The sequence below is a fragment of the Solanum dulcamara genome, chromosome 8, assembly GCF_947179165.1.
Source record: "Solanum dulcamara chromosome 8, daSolDulc1.2, whole genome shotgun sequence".
In the NCBI taxonomy this organism is placed as follows: domain Eukaryota; kingdom Viridiplantae; phylum Streptophyta; class Magnoliopsida; order Solanales; family Solanaceae; genus Solanum; species Solanum dulcamara.
The window spans coordinates 2266043-2282869 of record NC_077244.1 but is presented as its reverse complement, the minus strand read 5'-3'; the positions used below and the strand labels follow the sequence as shown (position 1 = coordinate 2282869).

Sequence of the window (16827 nt, the reverse complement as noted above, 5' to 3'; positions counted from 1 at the left end):
CATTTTGTACCCTTTGAACAGGCTGTCAGCTAGTTTGCTTACTTTGTTGAACATTGACCATTAAGGAATCAATACTCACAAAAAAGAGTATTATGACAATAATAGCAATTAACTTGTCGAGCACAATTGAGAAGATGACAATGTAATTTTTGTGGGTGTAGATGAGTACATAACTAGATCAATACTAACAAAAAGAAGTTTTAAGATAAAATTAGCAATTAGCTTGTCGAGCACAAGTGAAAAGATGATAATGACATTTTTGTGGGGTGATTTGTGGGATAACGAGACCAAAATGGCTAATAAGGAAATGGTAGGGGAAATTGATCCAAATGTTGGTGCTACCAATATATATGTTCTATTCCTAATATTAAGTTCCATATCGAGTGTAGTTTGTATTGCGTCACAACTAGTAACCATGTACTTTATGAGAAAGCAAAACTTTAGCAGGGTGGGTTTGTAAAAATGGCAAAATAACTAGTCATGGAAGTAATAGTGAACTGAGATGGTGCCTTCGGCATGTCAAGGAAATAATGGATGAGATCACTAAAGAAGGATCTCTAGTAAAAGGGGAGTGGTGGCAGAATGAGAGGCTTTGGTAGCATGAAAACATTAGAGAGACTAAGGAAAGCAAGTTTTGAATGGGAGAGATGAGTTAAGGAGGTCTCGAAGGGTTTTTAAAGGTGGGGCTATTCGATTTTGTCACACATTGAGTAGTATAAAAAGGTTGCAAGTGGGGGAGACAAATATAAAGGAAAATAGATGATTTGCTGAATCTTGAATGTATATTGCTTTTGTTTCTCAAAACTCAATTATTCATGACATAATTTCTTATGATTCTCTTTTGACAGGGAAGCTGAAGTTCATGCAGATAGACCATGATGGTGGCTTAACTGCAGTGTATAGGAAAAGCTTCTGATGTTTGTAGAAGAGAAACTTCAGAAGAAAAGCTTGACAGCTCACAATAATTATGCATACTTTATTCCTACGGAACTTTTCACGGACAAGTTGCAAAACTATGTCATATATTCTTTAACTATGAAAAGCAAGAGCAAAACTTAAAGACCATCCTGAAATAAGGGCAATCCGTGCAGAAGCTTAATCAAAATTTGATGAAAAAAAGGTTGTGTTCTGCAGTTTGAACCTATGACCTCTTCGTCACACGACAATAATTTTTACTTTTGAACCAAGGCTCCCCTTAACAATGCAAATAGGTACAAAGAATTAAAAAGTTTACCAAAGAGAGGTAAAGTCAAATTTTGAAAGGTCTCCTTCCAAACAGTAGACCCAAGCATATTTCTTTCCATCAACATCTAATGACCTCCTTATATGTAGAATTTAAACGGTTCAGCTCATCCCAATGTTCACTTGCAACAGCATAGACAACATCTGCATGGATGCCATACCAGTCTAATCAACGACTAGAATGTGCTTGATGCGATTATCTGGTGACACGTTATGCAGAAAATTAGAAAGAAAGATTTGAAGGAAAAAAGTCCTTGGAAAATATCGCATGCATGGTATTTAGGGGATACAAACAAGTCTATTCCGGAGACAACAAAGCCAAAACGTGTATCGCCCCGGGAAGGTACCCTAGACGTGACCGACACTCGAAAACCATTGCTGGCCTTTAAGCGAACCACTTGGTCCAATCATACTTTCATTCAGTTAAATTCTATCAACGGAAGACTCAACTCACAAGAATACTATTCATAAGTAAGGCCAAAGGTCAACCACATATCCAATCAACAACTAGTAAGAATGAAACTAGTCAAAACGAAACAAATCAACATCATCCACACTCTAGTCTATGAAGCCTCTATCAACAATCTAAAAGGTGACAATGACATATTCATGGCTACCACAAATCAATAAAGAAACTAGACTTCCATATCTACAATTTTTATGAAGAAACCAAATCCTAATAAGGAATTTATCTTATTCAAACGTAGCTTCGAAAATGAGTATTCTGTTAAAAAGAACTCATCTTACCTACCATGGAAACATCTAGATGCATTTGACATCATGCATGACATAAATTGTCCTCCATTTAACATCATCCATGACATCAATATATTCCATTAAATTTTCAGATTTTTCTTTATAATTATTTTATTTATTGTTAGGTCCCTCTTTCCCACCTATAAATACCCACCTTATTTCCTCATTTTATTCATCAAGCTTTCCTAAGCATTTCTTCTCTCTATATACTTCTTCTCAAATATAGTTTTAGTTTTAGTAGTATAAAAATACTACTCCGGTTATTCTTATACTCCGGGTAGTACACAAAACGCTCCGGCGAGGAGAAAAGGCTAGGGATCCAAGAGTATTCCAATTCGGAGTAAACCTTCGGATTTAAGGTATGTAAGGCTTTCATAGCATTGAATTGAGTTCGTCCATGCGCCCAATATTTAAATTTATTATAATTGAGTTATAGTTGAGTTTTATTCAAATCTTGAATTCTAGATGAATTAATTCTTCTTCTATTGAGTTTGATATATTTATGCATTAATATTAATATTGTTATCTCTCATATTATTGGAATTATTGTTCATGGCTACTTTCCCATGAATTCTAATTGATTTGATGTTCATGAATATTTTTACATATGTTTTGAGTAAAGATGTTGGCTTTTTATTATTTTTATTGATAAAAAGAGAGTTATATGAATTAATACTATATATGTATTTTATTGAGTTTTGAAAGAGTAAAAGAGTTGAATTTGAATGAATTTGAGAAAAAATGATATTTTGAGCAAGATGTTTTGATGAGATGTAAATGATGTTTTTGGAAGTATAATGATTGATGAACATGAAATGAGATGAGTTTGATGATTTAAATTAAAGTCCAATGAGACTAGATGATGAGTTTAATATGAGCACATATTTTGGGAGTAGTATTGAGCACCGAGTTGGGTAAGAGTTTAATTGACTCAAACCCCAGAACTACGTAGCCATCGTAGGATGGAGGCTATGCCTCTTAAGTCCCAAAAAGAGGACTTTGATGAATGGATCCAAGATGGTGATGTCCTTTACCTTGGCAAGGTATTGGATGGATGTGGCAACGACATCGCTTCGTTGTATCATCGCTAGCTCATAAGTGATGGTTGTCGGTTAGAGAAACTCCCAACTGAGTAAGCATTGCTTATTACTATTATTTTTATTATTTTTTTAAACTTGCATTACATATTCATGTTGAGATGATGTTGAGTTCTGAGCTGAGAGGAGTTTCTTGATATCTGTCCTTACCTTCCTGCCATTTTACATACTCGTACATTCCACGTACTGACGTCATTCGACCTGCATCGTTTTATGATGCAGATACAGGTGTTAGAGATCCTCAACAGGCGCATCGTTGAAGATCATTTCTTTTCAGCTATTTGGTGAGTCCTTCTTGTATTCGAAGGAACTCCTTATCCTTTTATTATTGTTGAGTATGATGTTTCTTTTGAGGTAGCCATGGACATGTCATTGGCACCATCTAAGAGTATTAGAGGCTTCATAGACAGAGTCTGATGATGTAATCGAAGTAGTTCTCCTTAGAAACTACTTCTTATAAGAATTATCTATTTTTCCTTTGATTATGACAAGCCCACATTAGTATTCTTAAGTCTTCCGCTGATGAATAAATAAGAAATGAGACCAAGTGGTTCTCTCGGAAGCCAGAAATGGTTTCTGAGTGCCGGCCACGCCTAGGGTACCCTCTCGGGGCGCGACAATTTGACCTGTGATTTTTGTAAAATATAATTCAATTCAGTTTTGCTATATTTCTTTTTGCCTGTTATAGAGCTCTATCTAAAGAGGGAAGGGTCCTTGGTTGGTTGTGTTCCAATTTTTTTTGAGATGAGGGTCTACCTGAAACAACTTCTCTACCTTACAAAGGTTGGGGTAAGGTAGGCGTACATCCTACCCTCTCCAAATTCTACTTGGGGATTATACTGGGTATGTTGTTGTTGTTGTTGTTGACTAATTAATAACCTAATTTTGCTAATCAATTTAACTGCCAAGTTCCTACTTTCTTAATGTATTTTAATTTTGGATCCGAACTCTTAAATGTGCGTGTTATATAATTTAGGATTTGAGTTGGATATTGTCTCCACTTAAGATTTTATGAAGATTGTAAATGCACCTGAGCCTCTTCAGAGCTATTTTCTCTGTTGTTCCTCTGCATGTCTCTCTCTCTCTCTCTGCTAAGAAGCCTTTAGCTGGAGATAGTGTTGTACCAGAGCCCATTGATGGTCCAACCAATGGTGCAAATGTCCATGTTGATGAGCCAACATTTTGTTTTGGGAAATCACCTTCGCGAGGTGGTAATAATGTTGAAGAGAAGGCTTCTGGAGCCGGTGGATTGGGACAGGCTACTCCAGAGGTAGGTGTGTTCACTTGACCCTGAGATTCAAATGGGTTTTTCTTTTCTGGTGATACCATTCTTCTTTTTGTTTTATTTATCTTCCACACTAATTTCTGGGAGATCTTAATACTTTTTCCTTTTGTTAGGGGTTTGTTTTAGAATTAGTTGATGAAATACTTCCCTATTGGGTTCAAATATTTTGGGATGCTGATAATGCAACTTATTTCTTCTAATCATAAGTCATTACTTTGCAGTTTTCAACAGAGGAGTAGAAGAGCTAGTGAAGAAGCTTGAGAAACAAATTGAACGTCTCCAACAGCAACCACAGGTTAGAATACGTCCTCATTCTCTTTTCCCCCTATCTTTCAACACTTATTTATGTGAGCTTGTAATCATTCTCCCGTGTTATGGGTTTGTTTTAAAATTAGTCGATGAAATAATATTTCGAAATGCTGATATTGCAGCTTACTTTTCTGATCATTGTCTTTACTTTGCAGTTTTTAACAAAAGAGCTAGTGAAGGAGCTTCCTATACAAATAGAAAAATTCAAACAACATCAACAAGAGCATGAGGACAGAGTTAAGCAACAGGATGGAATTGAACTGTATACTTCTGAAAATAACCTGTTAAATATAGTTGACCACTGAATTTCTAGCAACTGGGCTCAAATACTTTGGCATGCTGATAATTTTCAAAAATAAAAATAAAAATACTTTATGCTGATAATACAACTTATTTTTTTGATCATTAGTCATTACTTTGCAGTTTCCTACAGAAAAGCTAGTGAAAGAGCTTGCTAAACAAATTGAATATCTCCAACAGCATCAACCGGAGTATAACGATTTAGCTTTTTTCTCCTTTAGTGTTTTTACTAAATGTTGGCTTCTTCTATATGATGATTAACTTACTATTTTAACACTTCACAGAGTGAGAGGTCAGCTAACATGTTTTGTGATGATATATTTGGAGAATCATCTGCTGTCATTTCGAAAACGGTGAATCTGTCTTGGTAACGTCTTCGGAAATTATTATTATTGTTATATTAATTCAAACAAAATGTGAGTGTTCCTTTCTTTCCTACTGAACACAAAATGCAACGTAAAAAGGAGCCATTTATTAAAGTGATGATTGCAAAATGGCTTTTATTTTATTATGTTTCAAGTTGAAGGTTATTTCCTTTGTCCTTTGCTACTACTGTTCAGTTTAGAGTGTGATATCTAGGAATCATGTACTGTTTGAACTCTATTGATTCTATGAATCCCTCTATCTTGTGTTGTATGCTCTAAGGTAAAACCCCGACCAATAAGTGAGAGAAAAAAAGAGGATTGTTCTGTTTTTTGTACTCGTGCTTAGACTGAATGGTGGGAAATAATTTATTGTGCTTATGGAGAGTCTTTTCTTTGGCAAATCAGGCTGTAATAAGTAAACTGATTTCATGTGTCTGGTTATATCCGTTTTGCAGGGCAAAGGAGATGGCATGCCGACAGAGCGCAATTGTCTTCATGATAACTGGAATGATCCGGAAGGGTATTATAGTGAGTATATCATCTCACATTTTGCTTGGATCCTTCTTATTTGAGCTTTTGCTTCATAGCATGTTGATCACACTTTAAAATTTAGTTTTTTTCTCCCTTTTCCTTGATATTTGCTCATGACAGTCCCTTCATTCTGTTATTTGATATATCATACTGCAAGTTGACATTGTTACCTCAAGAAAATAGCTTTATCCTTCAGCCTATTTTTGTCAACTTTTCCTGTAATGGCTGGTAACTTTTGTCTTAGTTGATGTTGTAATTCTCATTGACTTTTGCAGGATACCGCTTCGGAGAAATTCTTGATGGCCGTTATGAGATTCTTTCTGCTCATGGGAAATGCGTGTTTTATACTATTGTTCGGGATAAATATTTGAAGGCTATACCCGATGACCCGATAAAAGTAGCAATAAAAATCATTCATAATAATGAAACGATGTGAGTTAATCTATTAATTTCTCCATTTCGTACCATAATGTATAAAGCGGATATGGAAGAGTTGGTCATATTGAAGAAGCTAGTTGCTTCAGATCCTAAAGACAAGCGCCACTGTGTTCATTTAATCTCTAGCTTCAAGTACCGGAATCATCTTTGTCTAGTATTTGAGTCTCTCTGGATGAATCTCCGTGAGATCCAGAAGAAGTTTGGGCGTAACATTGGACTCAGCCTTGACGTTGTGAGGCTTTACGCCAAGCAACTTTTCAGTGCTTTGAAGCATCGAAAGGGTTGTGGCGTGCTTCATTGTGATATTAAACCTGACCACGTCTTGGTAAGTGAAATGTTTTAAGTATTGTATCTTTTGCTGGCTTGCTGATTCACCCACTTTGCATCTGCTGAGAGTATCTTTTCATTTCTTTGTTTTTGTATGCCTATGATGACTTTTCTATATTTAATTGTTAAGGTAAATGAAGTGAAAGACAAGCTGAAGCTTTGTGACTTTGGCAATGCTATGTTTGCTGGAAAAAACGAAATTTGCCATCTTTTACTGCGCCCTCGAGATCAGTAAGTATCATTTCTCAAGATTTGCCATACCTCGTGAGCCGCTTTTACTGCGCCCCCGAGATCAGTAAGTATCATTTCTCAAGATTTTCCATCTATTATTTTTTGATCTTCCTTTTCACTTTGCTTCTTTTGTTTGATGCTCCAATGTTTTGATCCTAAGTAGTTTTATGGATCTGGGGTTTTGTTTGTTAATGTATTTTTTCTTGTTGCAGTACTTGGCTTGTCATACGATCATCCGATGGATATTTGGTCAGTAGATTGCTGTTTGTTGAGCTTTATGCTGGGAAAGTCTTATTTCCAGGTTGTACTAATAATAACATGCTCCGTCTTCATATGGAACTGAAAGGTCCATTTCCGAAGAAGATGCTTAGAAAGGTTCGTCTTAAGACATTCTCTGAATGAAAACGTTTATGATTTGAAGTTCATAGGCTTGTCAATAATTTGCTGTGGATAATTCTGTTATGATGATTGTATTATGTGGTGGCTTTTATAGTTTGTAATGAGTAATGACATGATATAGCTAGTATGGAAATAATAATACTCTTTGTTCTTCTTTTATCACAGGGTGCATTTACATATCAATATTTTGACCAAGATCTCAATTTCCTCGCCACTGAAGAGGATCATGTTACAAAGAAGGTATGTCTTGTAGACCCTTGAGCCCGTCTTTTCAATCCCCGATAAACAACCCTTTATGATAAAGAATGGTAATAACTTTGTTGTACTTTTAAGATTTGCATGTGCTTCTATTTGTTTGCAGGCTATAAGGAAGCTGATTGTCAACATGAAGCCGAAAGATATCAGTTCAGTAATTTCACGTGACCCAGGTGAAGAATTAAAGATGTTGGCTCACTTCAAAGATTTGATAGAAATAATCTGTGTTAGATCCTCTAATGAGAATCACTGTTTCTCAGGCATTAGAACACCCATTCATCACGAAGAAGTGAACGACAATGATGATGTAACACCCCAAATTTTGTAAATTTATTATGTGGCTTTAGATGATCTTGTTTTTATAGTAAATATTTTTTATCACTTCTCTTGAATTTAAATTTGAATTTTGTTTGAAAAGAAGAAAAAGAAGACTTGTTATATCTTGTCAGGAAAAAAATTTGGGAAACATCCGACTTTAACGATTCAATCCTCTCCTACGTTTGGCGACGTAGTTATTGGGTTCGAGTTATTACTTACTCTTACCCAATTCGGTGCTCGACACTCCTCCCAAGACTCGATGCTCATAAAACTCTATCCAATCAGTTCAATTTAATCATTTCGACAAGTCTCTTTTGGACTCTCATCAATTCATCGATTCTATCACAATCAAGACTCCAAATCAACAATTAAGGAGACTCAAATATTTAAGTTTTACAAAAACATATATAACAACTCATATCAATCAACTCTTAGACCCAACCATAGTATAAGAATATTATAATTTAGGAATCAATTCGGGTTCATGGGGATGAAGAAATGAAGCATTTATCAATTTCTCAACTTATCAACATCAACCTAACAAAATCAAGTTAGTAGATGTAAAACTCATTAGGACATGAATCTATCAAGAAAACTCAATTCCTATGAACAGTTAACTCAAAGAAGATGTAGGGCGCATGGGTGAATGCAATCCATGTTATGAGCAGCCTTACATACCTAAATTGAAGAACAAATCAAGGATTTGATGGCCTTACTTGAAGAACTTGAACTCTAGCCTCTTCTTCTCCAATTCTTGCTCTCAACGTTCTCGGGTGTTTTTGGAGAGAAAACTCCTTAGAAACTTATATGGAGACGGAAATGGTGATCCCTAATGTAGTGGTTTAGATATAGGATGAGTGGGAAAGGTCCAGAATGCCCTTTTCTCAAGAAAACACTAAAAAAACGAGTCCAGTGGCTTGCAGGAGCGATAGTGGCACGTCGCGCCATCACCCAAACTACTGTAGCTAGTTTTGGGCGCTCTGCTGGCGCGCCGCGCCAAGACCTACTGCAGCGATAGACTTTGGTAAAACAGTCATAATTTTTGACTCCGAACTCCAAAAAATGCAATCTTGATGGCGTTGAAAAAAAGACTCAAAGACCTTTAATTGATAGGTCATGGTCCACCCAATTTGTTATAATCTAGGAGATATGATCGTTTGAAGTTGACCCTTATACGAATTCATATGAAAACTTAGCCGATAAAATTTCTTTGGACTCGGCTTGGTGTTAAAGATCCCTTATGACCACAAACCACATCTAATACACCTTAAATACTTAGGAATAGATCCTAACTCATATATACAACTCGAAGTCACCGAGTTCGATCCTACACACACATGAAGAATGATTGGGTCTTGGCATAGAAATTTTCGAGGTGTTACAAAACTTAAGTTCTAAAAAACACTAAACCACGCTACAGAAATGAATAAATAAATACAAACAGAAAATAGGGTTTTATTTGAAGGTCTGGTCAGGCCAAGCCAGCACAAATTTTGCAATAGACCATTACAAACTGCTCTAACATGTTGCAAAGTATTCAAGATCATACCAAGATAAAGTTTTAGGATTACCGCTTTGGTCATAATATACTTTTGAGTTTTCAAAACACTTTAGCATGGCAATTGTTTGTGTATTCCTTTCCAAACATGACTTATTTTATAATCCTGCCCTTCAATGGCCAAGACAAGGCAAGCGAATGCAACAAGAAAGTATCAGCATGACATTCATAAACATCAGGTGCACTCTATTACGTTAATGAAGAAGAAACAAACAATCACAACTGACATTCAAAACATTCTAAAGACGAGGTTAAATTTTGACAGAACATGATTGCATCACTTGATAAACTAAACTTGGAAGGAAATAGACATGTTTTACTCCTATCTTAAATTGTCCACAAGATTAAATATTCCATAGACAACTGAACATATCTGGTAGTCAAAGATATCTGGTACTTGTGTTGGTGGGAGGTAGCATGTACTTGCTGAATAGTTGAAGGTGCACACAGGAGGGCCTGAACACCACCATCATTACAAAAAAAATAAAGACAACTATGATGAAGCTAATAGAAAATGATAATACCTGAAGACAACAATAAAAAAAAAGCCCGAAGATAACTAAATAGCACTAAATATGATATTACTAGACATGTATACACATAAGGGAACTCACCATTATTCTTTTTTTTTTTAAAAAAAAAAGGATATAGTCACCATATTTTCACAGATTAAGAGTGAGATAACATCTGATTTCTAAGAAAAAGAAGACTGGAATAAAAACTCAAAATATCAAAATTGATGTACCTCCTCAAAAGGCCTGTGTAGAAAGCTCAAGCAACATGCTAATTGCCATCAGCTTGTACAATTGCATTGGATGCCATTTCTTTAGTAGGGATGATAAGGAAATTGTATCACAGCGATAGCGTAGCCGAATAAACCAAACAAAAAAAATATTCACTTCTTATTATTCGATTGAAGCTCTGGTATCATGTCAATGACAGAAGAATTCTCCCTTACAATGTCTACCAAAACACCAGCTGTAGTTGCATCAAATGAGAAGCCCCTTCCAGACATTTCCTTGATAAAGGATGTCATTTCACTAATTTTGTTGCACCTGAGAAATCCTTGCACAATGACATTATAAGTGACATTGTTTGGAGAACAACCGTTGTCTTTCATTTTTCTTAGAATTTTTGTATCTTCATCCAACAACCCTACAAGACAAAATTCATTTATCATTAGTGTATGTTCTCACAAGTCACATCCGGGCACAATCCAAGGAAAGAAAGTTTCTCGAAAACAGCATGCACTTCATTAAGTTTACCATTTTTGCACAATTCGTTAATGAAAACATTATAAAATGCATTATTAGTATATTCTCCACGTCTTTCTAACTTATTAAAGAGTGACATACCTTCTTCAATAAGTCCACACTTAAAATAACCATTGAGCAAAGTGACATGAGTGTATATATTCGGCTTGCTCCCTACAAATAGCATCTCAGCGTAAATTTGTTTTGCTTCACCAGTTCTTCCAACTTAATACAGACCTTGCAAGATGGTATTATAGGTTAACAATATTAGGTTTTGATTCTTTTCTAGAAATTTCACAAAACAATTGCATGGCCTCAAGTACAGATATAAATTAATCATCCTCCAATAGAAACATGAATAAGTTCATGGACATGCAACGAAAACACAAGCCGGAGGGCCAAAGCTCAGATGAATAATTAGTTTTATTGAAACTGCACAATATTAGCTATTCCTGGAGACACCTTGACTTGTGATAATTTTGCAGGTTATTACTCCCGGGGCTATTTGACAAATACAACAATAATCGGTAGAGGAAATTCAGGGTCGCTCTCTGTTGTCCACAAATTATGTGGGGTGGTGGAAGGTCAGTGAAGTCCATTGACATCTCATTCACTTTTGTGTTTTTCTTGATAGTAGCTATCTGTATGGACATAATGCATATTAATTAGTTAGGAAAAAACATGACAGATAGAAGAGCATATGTTGTGAGGTAATATTTACATGGTCCTCCAGAAGTTCGTTTTCTTCTCGCAGCAGTTTTTCCTGCAAAAAGGGGTATCATGTGCAGTCTATTGGAAAATTTCACATGACATTAATTCATCCTAAAACAATTAAAGATATCTGATGACAACTGTTGTTTACAAAGATACATAGAACTGTAGAAATCAGGGATGCCTATTAATTCCGTCGACTTGAAGGATCAAAGACAATTCTATGAGATTTGATCAAAAGAGATGCCTAGAGTATTAAGTCCAATAGTCAATTAAGTATAGATGCCTAGAGTATTAAGTCCAATAGTCAATTAAGTCTTAACATACTTTAGAGTCTATTAAGAAACTGACAAGGACAAGTGGATGTTTTGTGCTTTTTCCACAATAAGCTAATTGACTATATTAAGCTTACGGAATTTTGACATAAGCATAGCATGCAAGCCTGGTGACTAGTCCTCAGTTAAAACCAAGGATGTATATTTGACCCTTTTAAAATACTTATGTATTTATTTCCAATAGAAAATGTGTCTTATTTTATGAACATGCATTCATCTCAGTTAGTTAGAACTCTAAACCCAAAATTAAGTTCTAAAAAACACTAAAAACATGATACAGAAACGAATAAATAAATCCAAACAGAAAATAGCCTTTTAATTTTTATTTGAAGGTCAAAATTTGCAATAAACCAGTACAAACTGCTCTAACATGTTGCAAAGTACTCAAGATCATAGCAAGATGAAGTTTTAAGGATTACCTCTTCGGTCATAACATCCTTTGACTTTTGTTGACTTGAATGATCTTCTACTATGATTTTCTTGAGATAATCTGGTTCAACAGAGTTAATGAATTAGAGGTGAGAAGAAGGAATAAAAAGAAAGAGAAGAACAAATGGCATTTATTAAATTTGCATCTAACTACGATCTTGCAAATACTACAAAGTAGAAAATGGATATTCAAAACCCTTCAGCATGGCAATTGTTTGTGTATTCCTTTCCCAAACATTACTTATTTTATAATGCTGCCCTTCACATGGCCAAAACAAGGCAAGCGAACGCAACAAGAAAGTATCAGCATGACATTCATAAACATCAAGTGCACTCTATTACGTTAATGAAGAAGAAACAAAAGATCACAACTGACATTCAAATGATTCTAAAGACGAGGTTAAATTTGTGACAGAATATGATCACGTCACGTGATAAACTAAACTTAGAAGGAAATAAATATGTGTAACTCCTAGCTTAAATTGTCCAAAAGATTAATATTTCATAGACAACTGAATATATCTAGTAGTCAAAGATAACCGGTACTTGTGTTGGTGGGAGGTAGCATGTACTTGTTGAATAGTAGAAGGTACACACAGGTGGGCCCGAACACCACCGTCATTAAAAAAAATAAAGACAACTATGATGAAGCTAACATGTGGAGACATGATCATGGAACAATTTCAACATTCCATCTACGTCCATGCAACCAAAGTTCTCCTTTAATGAATCACCCCTTGGTAAGGATTGGGTTGATCTTGTCAGTTCTAGCATTCCATTTCCCAATGATGTAACTACGACTTCAGAAACCAGTAAGAAGATTATTCTGGTAGCAATCTGTAAGTTAAAATCAGTTGTTATTGATTCTAAGAAAAAATAGAAAATGATAAAACCTGATGACAACAATAATAAAAATACCAAAAGATAACTAAACAGCACTAAAAATGATATTACTAGACTGTATACACATAAGGGAACTCACCATTATTCATCTTTTTTTAAAAAAGGTATAGTCATCATCTTTTCACATATTAAGAGTTAGATAACATATGATTTCTAAGAAAAAGGAGACTGGAATAAAAATTCAAAATATCAAAATTGATGTACCTCCTCCAAAGGCCTGCCTAGAAAGCTCAAGCAACATGCTAATTGCCATCAGCTTGTGCAATTGCATTGGGCGCCATTTCTTTTGCAGGGATGATAAGGAAATTGTATTATTGCGATAGCGTAGCCGAATAAACCAAACAAAAGAAATATTCACTTCTTATTATTCGAGTGAAGCTCTGGTATCAAGGACAGAAGAATTCTCCCTTACAACGTCTACCAAAAAACCAGCTGTTCTCACAACCGGGAGCAGTTCAGTGAAAGAAAGCTTCTTGAAAACAGCATGCGCTTTGTTGAGTTTACCATTTTTGCACAATCCATTAATGACAACACTATAAAAATGCAATAACATTTGATTTCTGAGAAAAACAAAAGAGGATATAGAACTCAAAATATCAAAATTTGATGTACCTCCTCAGTAGGTCTGCCTAGAAAGCTCAAGCGATGTTCTAATTGCCATCACATTTGGCAAATGCATTGGGTGTCATTTCTTTTGCAGGGTAAAAAAGGAAGCTGTATCACAGTGATAGCATAGCCGAATGAACCAAACAAAAGAAATATTCACTTATTTTTTTTCGAGTGAAGCTCTGGTATCATGTCAAGGACAGAAGGATTCTCCCTTACAATGTTTACCAAAAACTCAGTTGTAGTTGCATCAAATGAGAAACCCCCTCTAGCCATTTCCTTCATAAAAGATGTCATTTCAATAATTTTGTTGCACCTCAGAAATCCTTGCAAAATAATATTATAAGTGACATTGTTTGGAGAACAACCGTTGTCTTCCATTTTTCTTAGAATATCTTTAGCTTTATCAAACAACCCTTTCGAGACAAAATCCATTTATCATTACATTGTATGTTCTCACATCAGGAAGCAATCCAACGAAAGAAAGCTTCTCAAAAATAGCATGACCTGCGTCGAGTTTACCATTTTTGCACAATCCATTAATGACAACACTATAAAATGCAATATCAGTATATTCTCTGCTTCTTTCTAACTTATTAAAGAGTGACATAGCTTCTTCAATAAGTCCGCACTTAAAATAACCATTGAGCAAAATGGCACGAGTGTATATATTTGGCTTGGTCCCCGCAAATAGCATCTCAACATAAATTTGTTTTGCAACACCAATTCCTCCAACTTCAAACAGACCTTGCAAGATAGTATTGTAGGTAACAGTATCATGTTTTGATCCCTTTCTAGAAATTTCACAAAACAATTGCATGGCCTCATCCACTTTCTTTTTCTTACAGTATCCATTTATTAGTATGTTATAGCTAAAAATGTCAAGCTCAATGCCATTCTCTATCAACATATCAAAAATTCTCCTCGCTCTATCTAGTTGACCACGCAAACAATACCCATCCATTATAGCATTGTAGGTGATTATATTAGGCTCTACACCCTTTTCGACCATGTGTTTCATTACTTCCTCCGCATCTTCAACTTTCCCTTCTTTGCATAGTCCATCTGTTAGTATATTGAAGCTGCACACATCTGGATAAATATTAAGGTTCACCATCTCAGAGAACAATATCTTAACCTTTCCCCACTGACCAATCCTACACAAACCATCAATTATTGTATTATACGTGACTATGTTTGGAGGAATACTTCTCTGCTTCATCTCATTCAGAAGAGTGATAGCAGCATCTAAGTTTCCATCTTTGCAAAGGGCATCAACAACAATGGTGTAGATATATATGTCGGGCTTAGTGTTCCCTTGTTCCATTAACCGGAGCAAACTAAAAGTTTTTTTAGTATGACCCCTTTTGCTGAGCCCATTCATGACGGTTGCATACATTACTTCCTCAGGCTCACAAATCTTGTCTCTCACCAATTTTTTGAACAATTCAACTGCATTTTGACCTTATTTTCAGCAAAGATTCCTCTTAATAGGGTGTTAAAGGTAACAACATCAAATGGAATGCCACTCTTCAAGTAAATGGGTAACACCGAAAATGCACAATCAGAACGACGCATCAGACAATAACTATTAAGCACAATATTCAAGATGAAAACATCAATTGGGATACCCAATTTCTGCATTTCTCGAAAAAGAGAAAGGACAGCAGTATAATACTTCATACTTATCATATTGTTAAACAATTTAGAGAAATGGACAAGTGAAGGAAGAGGTTTCATTCTAACCATTTGATTGAATAGATTCACAGCATCATCTAAACTCTTTACTTTGTCAAAATTGCTACTGTTTAACCCAACTTTACCCTTTACTTTACTAGGGCATGCAGAAGAATAAGAATGTGAAATATGAAAGGAAGATATAGAGAGAATACCATAACACTTCCGCAGAAAAATTCTCCTCATCGCCATTGCCAAAGGAATCTCTCTTACTGATAATTTTCAGTGTGACCTAATTTTGTAAGAGACTTTTAAGTGGGAAATGTTATTATGAATATTATTTTAGAAAAACAAAGTTCCAAATTTAGAAAATGACCTTTTTAATGGAAATATCAAAAATTAGTGGATTCATGGTTTTTTTGTAAAATAAAATATTTTATGCAAAAAAAAAATTAAAATTGGTATAATATTATATGTTGGCCGACATGCTAAATGGTGTACTTGATTAAATGTTATACTATTCACCTAGAGGATTAGAGATCAATTGACAGTTTCATCCTCTCTAGCTCATTCCGACTCCATAGTATTTTACTAAATAATATTATCTATTTTATGTTAAACAAAACTTTTGATATATTAGTTTAGCAACATATTTAGGTGTCTTTCATACTCCAAGAGCCCTTTTTGTTTGGCTAGTTGCCAAGAAAGGTGCAACTTCTACAAGATCCAACAGGTTGTGACAATGACCATGCACAACACAAGGTGGGTTTTTTTTGGCAGATAATGTGAGCAAATACCATTCATGTTTTTTGTTTTTCTTATAACTAGTATTAATATCGATGCGTGATTGGTATAAGAAAATTTTAGTTATAACAAATATTATTTTATTTATCTCATAATATTAGTATTCGTGCGATGCATGGTTGGTATAAAAAAAAAATTACTTATAACAAATATTATTTTATTTATTTGATGTGATACATGGTCGGTATACACAGGGCAACTTTCTGGCCTCGTATCCAGATGACCCCTCCCTCTATAACTTCAACATTAAGCCTTGGTAACTTCTGAGCTAGCAGCTTACATACTTCAAAACTTACTGCACAATTAGACACCCATAGGGATCGCATTGTCTCCAACTTTGAAGTATTGGACAACAGAGACTCATTGTCAAAGTGTAGAATCAAAAATCAAATAACTGACAAGTCTTTAATCCAGTTAACAACAACTATGCAACAGTAAGTTATTCTCCATATGGCTGACCAGCAAATTATTCAGAGAAATTACTCGACATTAATCGTTCAGCTACGTTATTCACTATACACCGAAGCTTATCTATGCTGTTTATTTATCCCTGGCAGTTTTCAGAATCAGCATAACAATGAATAAGTTAGGATTATTGTTCTTCTCTGAGAGACTTCTGCTTTGACAACTAGACAACATGCTCAGAAGGTATTAGGATGATAACCATGAACAACATTTCTATTTTATCACAAATGCAG

The 16827-nt window shown here is 35.1% G+C and overlaps 3 protein-coding genes and 1 pseudogene across 5 annotated transcripts; 1 reads left to right on the top strand and 3 right to left on the bottom strand.

The window, feature by feature from the left end:
• The first annotated feature begins 4119 nt into the window (after positions 1 to 4119).
• Positions 4120 to 7828, top strand: LOC129898862 (uncharacterized; annotated as a pseudogene).
• A 1742-nt stretch (positions 7829 to 9570) lies between these two features.
• On the bottom strand, positions 9571 to 13922 carry LOC129900937 (uncharacterized). 3 transcript variants are annotated; one of them, XM_055976026.1, is made up of 7 exons: positions 13247 to 13922; positions 12130 to 12200; positions 11386 to 11427; positions 11127 to 11305; positions 10767 to 10838; positions 10157 to 10566; positions 9572 to 9867 (listed from the first exon to the last, which is right to left on the bottom strand). In XM_055976026.1, exons 1-5 carry the CDS (start codon positions 13311 to 13313, stop codon positions 10787 to 10789), a joined length of 411 nt encoding a protein of 136 aa, XP_055832001.1. In that variant the 5' UTR covers positions 13314 to 13922; the 3' UTR covers positions 9572 to 9867; positions 10157 to 10566; positions 10767 to 10786. The 3 variants fall into 3 exon arrangements, 2 of the variants coding, with proteins under 2 accessions (XP_055832001.1, XP_055832000.1); XM_055976025.1 differs by lacking the exon at positions 9572 to 9867 and adding an exon at positions 12796 to 12976 and having other exon boundaries at positions 10078 to 10566; XR_008769728.1 differs by lacking the exon at positions 13247 to 13922 and adding an exon at positions 12686 to 13200 and having other exon boundaries at positions 9571 to 9867; positions 10767 to 11305.
• LOC129900935 (pentatricopeptide repeat-containing protein At1g62670, mitochondrial-like) lies at positions 13919 to 15063 on the bottom strand. Its single transcript, XM_055976023.1, has one exon. It carries the CDS (start codon positions 15045 to 15047, stop codon positions 14055 to 14057), a length of 993 nt encoding a protein of 330 aa, XP_055831998.1. The 5' UTR covers positions 15048 to 15063; the 3' UTR covers positions 13919 to 14054.
• On the bottom strand, positions 15063 to 15617 carry LOC129900936 (putative pentatricopeptide repeat-containing protein At1g12700, mitochondrial). The gene has a single exon (XM_055976024.1). The coding sequence runs from the start codon at positions 15575 to 15577 to the stop codon at positions 15077 to 15079; it is 501 nt and encodes a 166-aa protein (XP_055831999.1). The 5' UTR covers positions 15578 to 15617; the 3' UTR covers positions 15063 to 15076.
• Positions 15618 to 16827: the final 1210 nt, after the last annotated feature.